This window comes from Nuphar pumila, chromosome 4, assembly GCF_984573655.1.
Source record: "Nuphar pumila chromosome 4, dmNupPumi1.hap1.1, whole genome shotgun sequence".
Lineage (NCBI taxonomy): Eukaryota > Viridiplantae > Streptophyta > Magnoliopsida > Nymphaeales > Nymphaeaceae > Nuphar > Nuphar pumila.
The window spans coordinates 32271382-32289247 of record NC_143252.1 but is presented as its reverse complement, the minus strand read 5'-3'; the positions used below and the strand labels follow the sequence as shown (position 1 = coordinate 32289247).

Here is a 17866-nt window from a genome sequence, read left to right as displayed (position 1 = left end):
CAAAATAATGGCAATATTTTGAATTTATTGTCAATTTATTGCAATATATTAAACATGATTAATCCAAATAAAATCCCATTAAATTTAGTTATCATGTAATGATTTTATATTTATTTTCATTTTATTAAGTATTTTGTTTCCAAAAAAGTACCAAGATTTTCTTGCGATCTCTTGATAGGCTTATGCAGTTGGGGTTTAATATCGTTACCCGATGTATCCTGTGTCAACAAGCAATTGAAACTTCTAATAAATTGTTCTTCAATCCCTTGTGTTTTTAATGTCACCGAGAAATTGAATTTCTCGCAAAAAAGGCAAAAAATTCGATTCCCGTATCTTTCGTGTTTTTTATGTGATATTTTGAAAATATCGCTCATATTTAATATCTCGTGTTTTTAATGTGCTTTTTCCAAAAGGACTTTTTAACTCCGAGTGGGCAATATTTAAATATGGATTTTTTTTTTTTTTACATGGAGAAACTGCCTCAGGCACATAGACCTAGCCACGCTGGCTCAGCCGGCCCGACTTACGGTCTCTGTCCATGTGGGCGTAAAATTCTGAGGGTTTACCCCTCGACCTCATGGAGTCACCACCAAGCTTCAGATTACGCAGGGGGTGACACCCATGGGATTTGAACCTAGACTGCCCGTCAAATGGTCTAGGCCCCATCCCACTACGCCAAACCTCTTGGGTCAGGTTGTATGAAATTTACGGTAGTTCAATAATCAACTACTCTTTGAGGGTCTGTTTGATTGTAAGATAAAGTTTTGGAAGACCGAAAAACTTCTTCCAACTTGGCAATTTGAGTTGACTCAAGCACCTTGGCCTGAGTAGTCCTAGCATTACTGGGCTAAGACCATTTGACCAACTCCACCAACTTGGAGATTTGAGTTGACTCAAGCAGGTTGGCCCTAGTCCTGTGCTTATTCAAGGATCGTGGTTATTGAGCTGAACCTAAAGTCCACAAAGTCCGAGCCTAGTCATTCAAGCTCACACTGGGCCAACCTTTGACTCATGTGAGAGGGTCGACTAGAGGAAGCGGAGGATTTCTTCAATAGACGCTTCTAGAAAGAACCAGTATTAGCCAGGCGGAGTGAGTGAGGCCTCATTTTCTCTGGGTGGGGGTAAGGCAGAGTGGAGAAAAGCGTAAGTTCATCCCCGCCTTCATCCCGGGTTTTCATTTTTGACTCCATCCCCACTTCGATTCCCGTTTCATGCCCTTCGTCTCCGGTCCAAACAGGACTTGGCGGGTCGGGGCGGGGCCGTTTTCCTCGGTCCACTGCCATCCCTTCTCTCTCTGCCAGAAACGTCGCCGCACAAATCGGACACATCGACTGTCCATCGTTTGGTGATGAACGGTTCGGGAATCGCGAGTTCATGACGGTGGGAAAACTTGGTGTGTCGTAATTTTCGTGTAATTTCCCTCCCACTTATCGTATGCTGCAAATTTAGTGCGAATTGGGTTCCTTTTGAAAGATTTGTTTCTGTATTTATTTATCCTTTTTTGAGGAGTTTTATTGAGTGAATTGGTGCCCAGATTGGCTTCTCTTGTTGTGTGCATTGTGCGTTTGATTGCTTCACGAATTTCTTTGTTTGTTTTTTTTGGTGGGATCTTCTCACCTTTTGTTGGGTGTTATTTGGTTTGATAGATGATGGTTCCTTAGAAATTGGGAGTACTCAAGTGGGTAGTCTAGGGTTTACTTTGGTTCGATTTCGCCTCGTTCATTGTTAGGAATTAAGGAAGGAAATAGGTTTCATACTTGATTTCTGATTGAATGGATTCAACTATGGCTATATTTTCTTCTCTTGATTCGGTGGTGTATAAGGATAATGTTTTGTGAGTGAATTTTATGATTGAGGAGTTTAGTTTTCCATCAACTTGCTTTCGAAATTGGGATTTTGGATGGTTCTTTTTGTAGTTGATTAGACGGTTTAGTTGGGTTTTCGCAAGCATGGGAATGGGGATTTGTCTTAATTATGAAGCTTAATTTTTCCAGTAGTTTTTTCTTGATGTGCGACAATGTGATTCTGGCGGTTTCGATTGTTATCTTGAATAAGTTTGCTACCACCTGAACAAGGTAATATGTGTGCATTGGTGTTTGTTTCCTTTAGCTAGCGTACTATGATACTAAGGTTTTGATGAGTATTTCAAATTGTAGGGGTCTTTTTAGAAGGCAGTCACTGTAAACAGTTCTATTCAAGTTTCATTTTGTGTGCGCAAATTGGGTGCTTGCATTTGACAATGCTTATGTTTGGTTGCTGATATGTCTGACGAATTGAGTTCATCCTATATTCTGCATGCCTTTTGTTTCTAATATAAAATTTATTTGGATGAGGATGCTGTGACTAGCTTGAACTTGGGCGAAACAAGTTAGTGCTTTTTTGTAGATTCTTCTGTAAATTAAATTTTCTATACGAGGTTTAACATCAGTTATCGTTTTTTTCTTGTCTGCTGATGTGTTTCAGTGCATGTGACAGATATGATGTGCTTTTGGTAACAAGAAACTCGTTAGGGTATACAATGAGTGAGTAAACTTGATTGTCTGTGTACTCTGGTGGCTTCTGTGATGATTCACGTGTTGATGAGACTGAAGATTAGCGTGGATGGTTCTTTCCATGCCAGTTTCCAGTCTAGCTGGCATTAGAGTTGTGCATTTTGGATATGGCTTAAACACTGATATGCTAAACCATGCCCCTCCATTTTAGGATCTCTGCAGCATTTCTTGTTATTGGAGGCTCTATTAGAGCAGAGGAGGTGGGAAAGGATTTGAGGTCCTAGTTGATGGTCTCTTGGTTATAATGTTGTATGGTCCAGTGCTGGAATCTAGTAGGATACAACTAGATCTGATGGATGAAAACCCTTTTACAAACTTACTTTTGTTCATTCTTATGCTTTCAACTGATCGCAAATAAAGTAATAATGTGTGCATTGCCTCTGAATATCGTACTGCAAGGAGTGTTTCTCTCAAATGATTTGTTATTTTTTGCATTTGCCTACATAAGAATATAATGAAATTCATGCAGTAGTTGTTACGATTTGAGATTTAAATTGAAAGTACATGATGCGTCTGGGTATGCCAGAATATAACAAAAATTCATGGATAGGCCTTTAACTATGCAAACCTCAAAATTTTCCTTAGTATGTAACTAAGAATGTGCTTATCTTTATGCATATCAGCAGATAGAGAATGTCGAGATTACTAGAAATGATGAGATCAGTGGAACTTTTTGCTGATATCACTAAAAATATGGAATCAATATTTATACTGTCATCAGGTGGAGCTTCAATTTTGTATATGAACTGCCAGGAAAATAGGTGAAAGAACTTCTGAAATTCATCTGATCATTGGATGTGCTGCCTCATCCTAAAAGTGTAATATAAATAATACTTAAAGCAGTCTATCAGTTTGAGAAAAGCTTGTGCACCATTCTAGCATCTCAATGCAGGGTCAGGTAGCACCATATTAATGAACTCTTCCCACTTGCTTTAAACAAACATGTGATATAAACATTGTTCATGGTTATTTCTCAATCCTCTGGAACATGAGTGCCATGTGAATAAAGCATTCTCATTCTAGAATGTGCTGATGACCTATCAGGATACTTGGAACTGAAGTTTAGCCTTTTGATGCTTACCTCTGAGGAGTTTCTTTTTTTTTTTTTACTGAATTGGTTCCCTCCTCAAAAGGAAATTGTTTTGATTGATGAGTCTAGAGCTGGGGTTAATGCTAAGTTAGAATTATGGAGACAGACATTGGAAGCTAGAGGTTTTAAGTTGAGTAAGAGTAAGACTGAATATATGGAATGTCGGTTTAGTAAGCAACGAAGTAGTGATGGGAGTGTAGTGAAGCTTGGTGAGCAAGATATACCGGTGAATGATTATTTCAAATATTTGGGATCCATCATTCAAAAGTATGGAGAAATTGATGGAGATGTAAATCATAGGATAAAGGTTGGGTGGATGAAATGGAAAAGTGCTACTGGAGTGCTGTGCGATCGTAGAATGCCATTGCGGTTGAAGGAAAAGTTTTATAGGACGACTATTAGACCCGCTTTACTATATGGTACGGAATGTTGGGCTGCCAAGAGACATCATATTCAAAAAATGAGTGTAGCTGAGATGCGGATGCTTAGATGGATGTGTGGAAATACAATAAAAGATAAGATTCGGAACGAAGAGATACGTAAGAAGGTAGGTGTTGCACCCATTGAAAATAAGATGCGAGAGAATCGTTTACGGTGGTTTGGACATATTCGGCGAAGGCCTAATGATGCTCCAGTTAGAAGGTTGGAGAAATGGGAAAATATATTAGTTAAAAGCAGAGTTACCGGAAGCGCCTAGGCAAAAGGGGAAGCGCGCTTCCCCGAAGCGCGCTTCGGAAGCGCGAAACGTCGCGCTTCCGAAGCGTGAGGGGAAGCGTCCCCCTTTTTTGGGAAGCGCGCTTCCCTTTTATGGGAAGCGCGTCCCCCTTTTATGGGAAACGCGCTTCCCATAAATGGGAAGCGCGCTTCCCATAAATGGGAAGCGCGCTTCCCCCACGCTTCCCCCACGTTTCCCCCACGCTTCCCCCACGCTTCCCCCTCGCTTCCCCCTCGCTTCCCCATTTTTTTCATTTTTTTTCGCTTCCCCTCGCTTCCGGTTCGCTTCCTAGGTCGCTTCCGGTTTGCTTCCTAGGTCGTTTCCGAGACGGTTCGGAATTTTCTTCTAAGTGGTCCCACGCTTCCCCGCTTCCTAAATTTTTTAAAGTGCCTCGCTTCCCGCTCCCGCTTCCCGTATCGCTTCCCGCTCCCGCTTCCTCGACTGGTAACTCTGGTTAAAAGAGGTCGGGGTAGGCCTAGGAAGACTTGGATGGAGATGATAGGAAAGGATATGAATGCTTTGAACCTCACCGAGGACATGGCGTTGGATAGAAATGATTGGAGGAAAAGGATTCATGTGGAAGACCCAAAATGAATTTCTTTTTTGGTTCATATCGCTGACCCCAATTGTTTTGGGATGAAGGCGTAGTTGTTGTTGTTGGTTCCCTCCTCAAAAGGAGCTTTTCTATAATCATTATCGGGCATGGTTGATGTGACTTTGTAATGCTGAGTAGGCGGGAACCTGGGTGGGGGTTTTGCTGGTTGTTTTATGGAAGTGGCTCAGCGCTACTATTAACATTGTTGTATTTTTAAGCTTCTCCTATAGAAGCAGAGTTTTGTGGACCTATATTCATTTCTGAGACCTTTTTTTTATATTTTAATACGCTATATCTTTACTTTTGTTTTGAGTTTGTTCTAAATTTTGAAACATAAAGCAATCAACAATTAACACGCTTCAATCCATTTGATGAAGCTGGCCTGATCGAAGTTTCTGAAGTTTTACCACTTCTAGGAAATGACATTTAGTGATTACCATTGTGAGCATCCAAAATACATTAATGGGTTCATAGTTGTCCACCTGTTGTTGCTACTGCGAGCAAGTTTTAACAAATGTTTTTGTTTTTGTTATGTTTAATAGAAGAACTTGTTTTGTGGACCCAACTATAAGAAAAGGAAAATGAAGAGAACGACATGGTCTATCTGAATGCAATCTCCAACACTCAGAAATCTGTTTAAAGATGGTTTAACATCTATTGCAGAATATCACATTTAATTCACATGATGCACACATACTCATGCACGTATTTGCCATCTTTCTGCTTTGAGAACCTTCATAGAACATCTTTGAATTGAGTGCAATTGCAGAACAAACTACCTTAACCATGCTTGCTCTAAAAATGGGTACCACTTATAATGACATATGAAGTGGTTACTTTAGGTTCCACACTTAGTGGACCTCTCATTTCCTTTCTTTATTTTCTTCTTTTTCATGGTCAAACTGTAGAATAGTCCCTTTGGGATTTGAAACCAAGACCATTCAATTATGAGTGTGACTCCATTGTCTAGCTATGCCATCCAACTCCCAAATAGTGGATATCCAGGATGAGTTGTAATAATCTACTACAATTTTTACAATAAAATTATCCTTTTGAATTTAAAAACAACAAACACATTAATATCAGCTTTTGAATTTAACATTGTTGTTCGTGGGGATTGGCTAACCTAATTATCAAACAGGCTTCACTTGATTGTAAATATAAGGAGATGGTTGATATGCCTTCAGCTGAAGTAAGCTATTGGACTAGTACTTTTCCAATTCTAGTTCATGTACTAGTAGATCAAAAGGCAGAAAACAAAAGACTAATTCAAAGAGGTGACCGCTGTAGTCAACCATTGAACTGCCAACAATCTTAGTAAATAGAGAGTGAAAAGTTAACAGTTTGTGCTAAGACTATCTACAAATTTATGGATCAAAGAATCTTATGAAGGCAAGTTTAAATATTCAACTAGAATATGTTACATTTATTGTATTGGGAAAATAAGAAAAATAACCAATTCAACCAAAATAACAAATTAAATAAGTAAAAAATTCTTAACTAATTCATAAACTAATAGATGAATACTATACAACAAATCTAAATATTCTTAGGCCCTGAAGGCCTGAACTGACCACTAAGCATTTCGGTACTTCATTAATCTTGAGATTCTTATCTAAGGCTCAAATTTCTAATATTCAGAAAAAGTAGAGAAAATGAAGGTTTTCACCTCAAAGGGACAGCATAATTACTAAAATAGTAAAAAATTCCTGAAATTGGACAATAGAATTGCACTGATTTGTTTTGACCAATAAAATGATCATGAAGGGAGATTTTAATGAAAACTAACTCTTTAGAACATGCTATATAATACATTATATTGAAATCATGAAGAAAACTAATCCAATGTATAAATCCAAGAAATTCTTAGCACGAGTGAAATGCACAGATAAGTAAAATTTCTAACAGAATACATGAATAATATACTCTTATGTGTCCTAGACTCTCAGCCTGACAACCAATCCTGTTAAAAATCTTCAGGTTCAAAATTTTAAAATCTGGAAAATTAAAAATAAGAAAATTTTCCACCCCAAAGAAACCATAAAACATGCTAAAACTTGCTGAAAGAATTTTGTAATTGCTGTGAGTTGCTGAAATTGTGGAATTTGAAGATTTTTATGGGGCAATTAGGTGTCCATAATTCTTACTCATCAAAGAATTAATCAAGCTAGAGGCTGGAGTTGAACCTGTTAGGGACTTGACTGGCTGGATAGAAGGTTGTTGGGTAGAGAATCATACAACTTTTTACCAAAGTTTATTTCTTGGATCATGTAACTAATATATATATATATATATATATATATATATATATATATATATATATATATATATATATATATATATATTACAGCTTTTGTTGATGTTTTATATATGTTCTCGGGTTTATTGGAGCATCTAAGGCGCAGAGTGGTTTTTCTGCATAATAATTATGTATGCACGAGGTAATTTATGAGAAATTGAATTGATATATTTCTCTAATTCTTGAATTTTTGCTTCTTTTTAATAGTTTGATTATTCTATTTGTTTTTTTAGATAAAATTCCAGTATCTTTTGTTATGTGGTCTAAAATAAATCATATAGCCTGATGAACAGTTCATCATTTGTTAAGCATGTAGTGGTGGGTTCTCATTTTGGTGATTTGGTCTTCCAGTCTGTCCTTATTTAACTGACAAGGTGTAAGGGTTTCTGCAGAGGCTTTTATACTTGCTTGTCTTCAAGCTTCGACTCTGTTGAATTGCTTAAAAAATGAGTTTTGTTTTCCGAGGAACTCGAGCAGACGTAGAAAGTGGGTTTTCTGAATTCATACCAGAAAGGCGTTCTGTGGTATGGTTATCTGAATCTATTTCATGCGCTGCATCATCAGAATCTAGAAAGATCTTATGTTTCAAAGAAATGAAAATAAATTTTATTACTTGTGGAGATATTGATACAAAATTTTACAGCGCATAAATGGAGGGCGGCAGGTTAATACAAATTCAATGGCTTTCCTTATTACGGGTACTTTTTTGGTTTGATTGGCAAAATATATCTCAATTGATGGCTTCCTTTCTTTTTACTTGTTTTTCTAATACTGTTTCTATTTGTTCTAGCAGTTATTTTGTTGTTCATGATTTTAAATTCACAGCATCTGTCCCCAAACTTTCTGGTATCCTTTTATGATGTTTTCTTCTGGAGCATTCTTGATGATCAATGCAAGTATGCTCTCAGTTACTTATGACCAATCTATGTTTGTAGCTATGGATAGGGTTGGGTGTGTTCTTTATGGCAACATGCCTTAGGATGTATGCAACTTGCCAACAACTTCGAGCTCAGGCACAAGCTCAGGCTGTAGCTACAGCTAATGGTCTATTTGGTCGCACTGAGTTCCGATTGCATGTTCCTCCATTGATGGCTTTTGCCACAAGAGGTCGGTTACAAGGCCTCAGGCTCCAGCTAGCTCTTCTTGACCGAGAATTTGATGACCTAGGTATGGCCTACACTTTTTATATATATGTGTGACTTTTCTCTTGCCTACTGATCATAGATGTATGATGCATGATCCTGTTTCACAATAAAGGGATCCTGTTTCACAATAAAGATGTTAATGTGATTCATCTTCATGCATTTCTTGCAGATTATGATGCTCTGAGGGTGCTTGATTCAGAAAATTCTCCTGGAACCCCATCAATGACTGAGGAAGAGATTAACGCTCTCCCTGTTCATAAATACAAAGGTCAATCTCCTTTGGTGCCTGAGACACAAAGGCATGTTTTGAAGTTCATTCTATTATGCTTCTTTCTGTTAGTCATATATTGTGTGGTTCTATTTCATGAATATCTCCAATATTTTAGAAGGTTCAGAATTTTAAATTTATCATGATATTGTCGCAATATTATCACGGTGACTTCATGAAATCTTCAAGATGCCCACAGCTTGTTTAACTTGAGGATACTGTTCCAAATCACCTATTTATTTTGAAAGCAAGCCAAACTGGGGTAGAGTGGAGCCATCTGAATGTTGTAATGAAATCTCGAACACGAGCATAAGCACAAGGTCAATAAGGCAATACACAAGCGACTAATGGGAAAATACAAAGGGCCACAAGAGCACACACAATAATAGCTCACAAATGACACTCAAGACAAGATAAAAAATAATAATTGTTTTACTCATAAAATGCTTAAGAAAAGCATGAAAATAGTATGTGTGAGAGCCCATATTTATACAAGTATGAAGTGACATGTAGGCTAGTCCAAAGTCCAAACTAGCCGTTGGGCTAGTTCAACATCTAATTTGTCTAGCCGTTGGACTAGCCGAACGACTATAAAGAATATTAAAAACAAAAAAATAAAGAAATAAGACAAAACTGCCCCTAATGGGCAGGTCCTATTACATTATTGTACAAAGACTAAAATACGAAGCTTTAGGTTAAACACTCATCTACGTCCTATGAGTTTATTTCCAAAGGGTAGATTAACAATTTTCCAAGTGTTGGCTTTACGAAAGGCATTTAGTTCTGCATTCATGGCTTCAATCTAATGTGGGTAGTTTTTGGCTTCATTGTAATGTGATGGCTCATGATAAGAGTGAAATGATATCAAACAAGCTCTATAGTTGTGAGAAAAAGACTCATAGGATACAAACCTATTTGGTGGTATGGAAACCTGTTTAGATTTTCTAAGAGTTGGTTCTTATATAAGCTGGCCTTGGGAGTATCTTTCAAGTTCCCATGGTTGATCCTTTTGCTCACGCCAATTTTAAATAAGCATATCTTTAGATGGACACTCAATAGAAGCATGCATATCATGAGATGACTCTAATAAACTATCATGTACCTCATCATGCTCAACATCATTATCTAAAGAATTATCATGCACAATGTCATATTCAATGCCAACATGATTTTTATAATCATTCGATTCATGTATACAATATCCTTCCTTAGGTAAAAGGTCAAATAAAAAAGAGTTGTCTACTTTCTCTTTAATCTTAGTTTTATCAAAACCATTTTCCAAGAATGTAACACTTTTAGAAGCGTATAATTTATTGTTTTTGATATCATAACACCTATAACCTTTTTTATTTTCTCCATAGCTAAGAAAAACACGCTCAATAGCTTTTGAAGACAATTTATCATTCTTATGGGTAAGAACAAAACATTCGCAACCAAAGATCCTTAACCTTTTAAATTTTGGAGTTATGTTAAATAATTTTTCAAATGGATAAATATTTTGCAAGGAGGAATAAGACATTCTATTTATCAAATATATGGAAGCTAAAAAGGCTTCAACCCAAAAGGTTTTAGGAACATCTTTTGAAATGAGTAAAGTCCTAGTAGTTTCTATAATATGGATATGCTTTCTTTTCGCCTGACTATTTTGTTGAGGGGTTATACGATAAAACCTTTGACAAATCCCATTTTGCTTTAAGTATTTTTAAAAATCCTTTGACATAAATTCTCTCCTCGAATCGGATCGAAAAATGGAGATGTTGCTTTGAAATTGGTTCTTAACAATCATGTGAAATTCTTTAAAAAATGAGAATACATCCGATTTAAATCTAAGAAAGTAGATGTCATCAATAAATACAACATAATATGAGTAGCCACCTTTAGACATGATCGGAGAAGTTTCCCATATGCTCCAACTCAAAGGGTCTTTTCGATATAAAAGTTCTATTTTTAAATAGAAGAGACTTTATCTTTCCAAGAACCCAATCTTTGCATGTAATATCCTTTTCATTTCAATTTTTTTCTAAAAAAGGAAAATGATGCATTTTTGATAAGCTTGGATGTACAAGTCTTTTGTGCCAAATTACAATATCTTTATCTTAGACGTAATTACAATAGAGACCTCTTTTCCTATGGCCTTGCCCAATCAACTTCTCTGACTGGAGATCCCGCAAGGCGCAATCCTTCAATGAGAAGGAGATTTCTCTTCCATAGTAAAAAATTTGTGAAACACAAAATAAATTTAAATTTAATTTAAAAATAACTCTAACTTTTGAAACAAATTTTTTTTGAGAGTTTTTAAAATCCTTTTTCAAAATCCCAACACTTTGAATTTTTAAAGAGGTTTCATCTATGGTATAAACACATGACAAGTTTCAGTTAGTGCATATATTAGGTAAAAGATATGCATGAGGAGTCATGTGGAAAGAAGTTCCCTAGTCAAGAATCCAAGACGACATACTCGGATGAGAGGATGATGTTATTGCGGTACTGGATGTGGAATGTGATGACTTCAAAAATTGTTGAAGTACCTCCGCCAATTGTAAAATAGACAAATTTTTGAGTTTTCCTCCTTTCTTGTTTGTATCATTGCTTGTTTTAGGTGAGGGATTTCCAACGGAAGCCACCTTGGTTTTTAACTTTGGTCATGCCGGTTTGATATGCCCCTGACTCATTGCAAAAATGACAAATAATCTTCCTTGGTCCTCCATTATTTTTCCTCTCAAAGTATTGAGGCTTGTAAGTCTTCACATTATTGCTAGGTATAACGACCACCAACATTTTATCTCCTCCTTTGGTCATGTCAAGACGAGTTTCTTCTTGAAAAATCTCAGCAAGCACTTTATTTAAAGGAATAGGAGAGGATCTATGAAGAAGAGAAGCCCATACTTGTTTGAACTTTGGACAAAGGCCATGAAGAAATTAGAAAAATTATTATTTTTTCATTTGCTTTTTTCTAAGTTCAATGACGGCTCCCTCTCATTGAGGTGCTAGCTCATCTCATAGTGGGGACAGGGCACTATAGTTGTTGTGGATGCTCATGTCTTCTTGCTTTGTGAATCTAATCTTTTCTTACAAGAAATATTGTCTTGCAAGATCTTTTTGGGTGAACATTTCTTTCAAGGACCATGCTTCATTTGCCTTCTTGAATTTGGCTAGATTTCCACATATCTTTATTCATTCATTATTCATGAACCATGCCAAAATCTTGACATGTTTACTCTCTCAATCTTCTATTTTTATTTGATATTCTTGAATTGCCTTGATTCTTTCGTTTCCTTCAAGAGCCTTTACTTGGTTTCCTTCTTTCTTTGTAAGATTAAGTTGTGACTCGGGAGTTGTGCCACAAACATAACCCCAAAGTCTTTTTTCCTTGAGGTGATTCTCCATCGCGGCGACCCACATCAAATTGTTTGTCCCATTGAGCTTCAAAGAGAGTTCAATCTTGGAGTCACTTTCGGCCATGATGAAAAAATGAAAGAAAAGAGAAGATGGAAGGTGAAAGAAAGAGGAATGTCACAATCACATCAAGCACGATCACCACGATCCCTCGATCTCACGAACACAACGATTAACAAGGTCCAAGGGTCAAGATCCCAAGGGCTCTGGTACCATGTAATGAAATCTCGAACACGGGCACAAGCACAAGGCCAATAAGGCAATACACAAGCCACTAATGAACAAATACAAAGGGCCACAAGGGCACACACAACAATAGCTCACAAATGACACTCAATAGAGCTCACAAGATAAAAAAAATAATAATTGTTTTACTCAAAAAATGCTTAAGAAAAACATGGAAATAATATGGGTGAGAGCCCATATTTATACAACTATGAAGTGACATGTAGGCTAGTCCAAACTTGCAATCTATGTCACATGGGTGCGGGTGCGGGTGTGGGGATTCGGCACTTCCAAAAAACCCGGGTGCGGGGGTGCGGCAGGGGCAAAAAAAAAAAAAAAAAAAAAAAAATATATATATATATATATATATATATATATATATATATATATATATGCGACGCGGGTTTTTTCAAATTTCATCTTATATACAGCTGCACACACCCATTTCGTCAGGAGAACAGTGGAAATCCTTTACTAAAAAAACCATCATTATCATTTATTATGGAGAGAGAAAATCCTTTACGAAAAAGGATTGAAAAGCAGCTGCTGTCAGCTGTCATTTATTGTGGAGAGAGAAAATCCTTTACGAAATTGAAAAAGCAGGAGCAGCAGCTGCTGTCATTTATTGTGGAGAGAGAAAATCCTTTACGAAATTGAAAAGGCAGGAGCAGCAGCTGCTGTCATTTATTGTGGAGAGAGAAAATCTTTTACGAAATTGAAAAGGCAGCTGCTGTCAGCAAATTTTTTTTTTTTAAAAAATTTCGCAGCCCATTTCGTAGGGCAAAATTTTTTTTTTTAAAAAAAATCCAAACAAAAATGGACCGAAATGATCCTGGGTGCGGTCAACGCACCCAGGATTGGGTTGACCGCACCCGGTGCCGCACCCGCATCCGCGTCGAGTCGCGTCGACGCGGGTGCGGCACCCTGCTAGCCGAATCCCTGTGACATAGCTTGCAATTGAACTAGCCCAACAGCTAGTTGGACTAGCCCAATGGTATAAAGAATACTAAAAACAAAAAATAAAGAAACAAGAAATAAGACAAAACTGCCCTTAATGGGCAGATCCTATTATATTATTGTACAAAGACTAAAATGCCCCTAAGGAGCATACCTATTACAAAAAGATGTCACACACACACACACATGTGTGTGTGTGTGTGTTAATATATATATATATATATATATATATATATATATATATATATACAATATAATTTAACAAATGTATGGTAATATTGGAATTGCAATTGTCTCTGTTTGATTATCACCACTGAGGGAAGCATCTGAATTTATGATGCCGCACTCCTCTGCCAATTATGTGATGATACTGGAATGTTGAGCCTAACTGCCCTTTTTGTTTGGTTTTGGGCACAAGCATGGTCTTATCAGAGTTGGGGGGGCTTTGGTCATATTGGCTTAATTGTTTTATTTTTTCTTGAATGACCGGGGAAGAACCAGCTCATTCACTGAATTCACTGGCATAAAATTCCGGGTCCCCCTTTGGCCTCACAGGGAGCACACCATGCTTTGGCCTCACAGCAAAGGATGTGCACTTGTGGGTTTCGAACTCGTGACATCCTGTCAACTTGGTGACATTCACAAGTTGCCCCTACCGGATGAGCGGGGACCTCGTGGGCCATATCTGCATAATAGCTGGCAGTAACAATTCAGTTGGTTTTGAGTCGTACCAATTTCAGAATATTACCAGAATCACTCGGCACCAAGTAACCAATACAACAACGTATGCAAGTTTGAGCAAATTTTTAATTGATATTATAGAAAATTCTTTGTTAAAAGAAAGTCTGAAAGAAGTTTGCTTTTTGTCAACAGTGACAGCACGCCAGTGCAGCACTCTTCATCCTCCAGGGTTTCCGTGGAGGTATTCCCCTTAGCATTAGTACCATGCATAATGATCTTCTGTATCTTTCAGGCATAATTTTATCTATCAAGTGTTTAAGTTTACTATCAATTCTTTTTGTTTTTTTGTAATTTTTTTCTGTGCTGTTAATATCATATGTATATGCATCTAAATAAATATAACATCAGCGACAACAATTGAAGTACAGTAGCAGCAGTACTATTAGTATCAGTAGTATCAGTTGATATGTTTTTATATTTTTATAGATACTGATATTTTCCTGATATTTTCCCAAGGAAATCCAGATTTTTCATAGTATTGCAAGATTCTCCTTGTCCAGATTTTGCAGAGAACGACATTCATAATTATGACTTGATCCATGTGTTGTAACAATTCCTGGAACTTGGATTATATCTTTGGTTCCATAGGCAACCATGACTCCATTCTAATTTCTAGGTGATTCCTGTCAGTTATACCATGCTGTTTGATTCAAGTTTTGTTTGTTCTTAAATTTCTGATACTATAATGTCCAGGCAAAGTTTCACTCTTGTTATGTTTAGAATTAAAGGTAAATTGACCAAAACTTGGAAGCAACCATCCCAAATGATTTTGCCTCCCCAACACCCCAAAAATAAAAAAAACAAAATCCCAAATGATGCTAGTTGTCTAACACCTGGTTCAGCATTTTTCTTGACCAAAGCATCTTTTGAAGGATAAGACAATAATTTTCTGTAGAAAGTAGGGTGCAAACTCAAATAAGGCTATAAGCATTAGCTGAACAAGAAAAAATTACTCACTCAAAGTGGAAAGAAATTGTACGCAGTTTGCAAACTGTTATAAAACTTGAAGTTGCCTGCATCTTCGTCTACAGATTTAATCTGTAGTATCCAGCTCGGTTTGACATATTCATGAATAGCTAAAGTTTCCTGATTTCTAGCTGGACTTTTGAAGGTTTAGTTGTTTCTTTAGTGAATTTTCTGTTCATTCTTCCAAGGAGCTGATAAATTGTAACAGCTTATTTTGTGTGATTGGTAAATAACAAAGTGCATTCCTAATGCATGCCTGATGTATCACTGGGTATTTTTTTCGTTCCATCTAGATATTATTTTGAGGTTCTTCTTCCTGTCAACAATTAAGGGTTGAAATTTTTCCTTCTTTTTTCTTTTCAATGCTTTTCTCTGTTTTGACCTTTTCATTTTTGATTAAACAGAAGAAACAAGAGTCTGCCAAGTCAGAGGGAAACATGAAGAGCCTAGAAGAAGAATTGACATGTAGCATTTGCTTGGAGCAAGTCAATGTTGGAGAACTGATTCGTAGCTTGCCATGCTTGCATCAGGTTATTAATTCTCTTTTCTTGAATATATATTGGTAGAGTCATATCACTATGCAAAGACACATCTGCAGTTGTCTTTATGATCACAAAAATGAGTGGGGGCTAGCTGATTGAATTAACATTCATATTTTAGTGGACAATAATGAGTAAACTGTTTCCTTTTATCCCTTGCAAATTCTTAAACATCATGGTGCCCTATATATTTCTTACCATTGAGGCTGCCTTGTAATTTCTCTAAATGTTGATTGCATTAATCATTTGTACTTCACTAATGTTAAGATATATTTGAAAAAGACTACTATGCATTTTCTTATAAGTTTATTAAAATATCTTTAACCATGAAAATTAGTACAGGAAACCTTTGGGGATGCGACAAGACCAAGCTGGTGCTGGTCAAGACGAGATGTTAATTGGTCAATACCGAGTCTGAAACTGTAGCCACATATTATAGTGCCTATTGCTTGCTGTCACTGCTTTTCAACCATACATTTATTGGTAGAGGAGATGCTAACCATCTCCGTGACTTCCAGCTCACTGATTTTTGCCTCACTATGGCTGGAAACTAGTACAATGTATTGCCCATCTTACCTTATATGTATTTCAGCAGTCTCATAAGTTTTGTACAAATACGGCCTACACTTTATAGCTTCAGTTGTCATTTCAAGAACAGTGTGTGTTTTGCCTGGGCATTTTACTAATGAATGGTACTATTCGTGGGGAGTGTTGGGTCATCAAAACTGGAACAGAAACCAACCAAAACACTGACCATGCTCCAACGATTTGCAGCCATGGTAATGCATGAGTGTGTATCTTCTTGAGGACACATTCAAACTTGTAGAGATTTATGGATCACACACACACACATGGCATGATGGGGGTAAGGCCAATTAACCCTCCTTGAGAAGTGAGTTTCGCTGATTTAGGCTTCTCTGAGGTGGAATATTTACTTAGTGATGTGATCTGCCCGTTCCATCATCATTTGGGGGTTTTTGTGTGTTTTTTTTCAATTAGAAATGTTGAATTCTCTGATATTCATTGTGAATAAGCATCAGCATTCTCTTTTGCTATTCTTTTTAATAGTTTTCCTAAGATACACCGCACTTTTTCTTTGTTACTGTATCGTCTCCTCATGTTCCTCATATTTGTGCCTTCACTGGCGCTTCTTCTGTGCTTCTCTGAATCGCTGCTGTGTTCGCCTCCTTTTTCTTTTCTTTTCTTTCTTACATTGAACATTCAGATTTGCCCCTCTCTGTGCATGTGTGCAAGCGTATGGCTGAGTGCAGACTTTTTAAGAAAACATTTTGTTGCTTAATTCTGTATCAGATTCATTACCATAAGGGGTGGGTTCTCGTGATGAAACACATTTTGTAATATGAGCCCCACATTTTTTTTCCAGTGCTACATTGTTAACAAAATGTAACACATGCTGGCTAATATTTTATTAATGAGTCTGATCACTGTAAAATATTCTCAGCATGACAAGACGAAGCTATTATCCACCTGCTAATATGAGATATACATTGCAGTTCCATACAAACTGTATTGATCCATGGTTACGGCAACAAGGAACATGCCCAGTCTGCAAATTTAGAGCAGATTTGAGGTGGCAGGAGAGCCATGAGGGTGGGCCTGCGGTCGCTTACATGGTTTAAACTGTTTCAGCCTTCTCACGGCTAACGAGGAATTGCATTGATGATGGTCCAATTTAACAGGTATTGGTGCATTATAACATTATTGTATATTTAATCCTTAACTATGTAAAATACTGAGAATGAATTATAGTAATACATATTTGGTGTAGTTTTCATCAAAGGATTAGTCAATCATCCGGGCAGGAATGACAAGGATGTAATGTGACCAGATGCATTCTGATTATCCACATGAGGGTTGCAGTATGTGAATTATTTGCAGTCTCTTAGTTTTTCTCAGTTGTTATTTGTGAAATCATGACCTAAAGATATCATTAAATATTCTCTGGAAGAATATTACTTGATTCAGGTTTTATAGTCGTTATTCCATGAAATTTTGAGAATTGTTTGGAACAGTTGGCATTCTCGGTAAGCTTTTGAAAATGGGATATCTTTGGCGTGTAATGAACAATAATCACCTACATGTCAACTACCATGTTGCAGCCCACGTACGTTTCCTTCTGGGCATGTCTCAACTTAACTGCAGGTCAATTATAAACCCTTGTAAGTTTATTGTCTTTCTTGGGAAGTCTTTTTCGCTATGAACACTCTCATATTGAATTACCCCAAACATGCATACTTGCATCCATGGTAAACAGAACCCCGTCATCATTACTCTCTGAACTGCCATGTTCCAGTGAAGCGTGTATCCTAGGATATGTAAATTCTCTAAGGGTCTGTTTGGGAAGTGGTAATTCGGAG

At 37.0% G+C, this 17866-nt stretch overlaps 1 protein-coding gene across 2 annotated transcripts; it reads left to right on the top strand.

Moving 5' to 3' along the window:
* The first annotated feature begins 1177 nt into the window (after positions 1 to 1177).
* LOC149839862 (E3 ubiquitin-protein ligase SDIR1-like) lies at positions 1178 to 17473 on the top strand. 2 transcript variants are annotated; one of them, XM_090002854.1, is made up of 9 exons: positions 1284 to 1411; positions 7644 to 7775; positions 7895 to 7949; positions 8045 to 8097; positions 8187 to 8418; positions 8566 to 8695; positions 14116 to 14164; positions 15354 to 15479; positions 17003 to 17473. In XM_090002854.1, the coding sequence occupies exons 2-9, from the start codon at positions 7698 to 7700 to the stop codon at positions 17126 to 17128; spliced, it is 849 nt and encodes a 282-aa protein (XP_089858980.1). In that variant the 5' UTR covers positions 1284 to 1411; positions 7644 to 7697; the 3' UTR covers positions 17129 to 17473. The 2 variants fall into 2 exon arrangements, with proteins under 2 accessions (XP_089858981.1, XP_089858980.1); XM_090002855.1 differs by lacking the exon at positions 8045 to 8097 and having other exon boundaries at positions 1178 to 1411.
* The last annotated feature ends 393 nt before the right edge of the window (positions 17474 to 17866 follow it).

Excerpts from the sequence above, each read along its gene's own strand:
- LOC149839862 (XM_090002854.1), top strand. The coding sequence starts at position 7,698 with ATGAGTTTTGTTTTCCGAGGAACTCGAGCAGACGTAGAAAGTGGGTTT. Across the intron at positions 7,776-7,894 it reads TACCAGAAAGGCGTTCTGTG|CGCATAAATGGAGGGCGGCA; the intron begins GTATGGTTATCT and ends AAAATTTTACAG. Across the intron at positions 7,950-8,044 it reads AATGGCTTTCCTTATTACGG|TTATTTTGTTGTTCATGATT; the intron begins GTACTTTTTTGG and ends TTGTTCTAGCAG.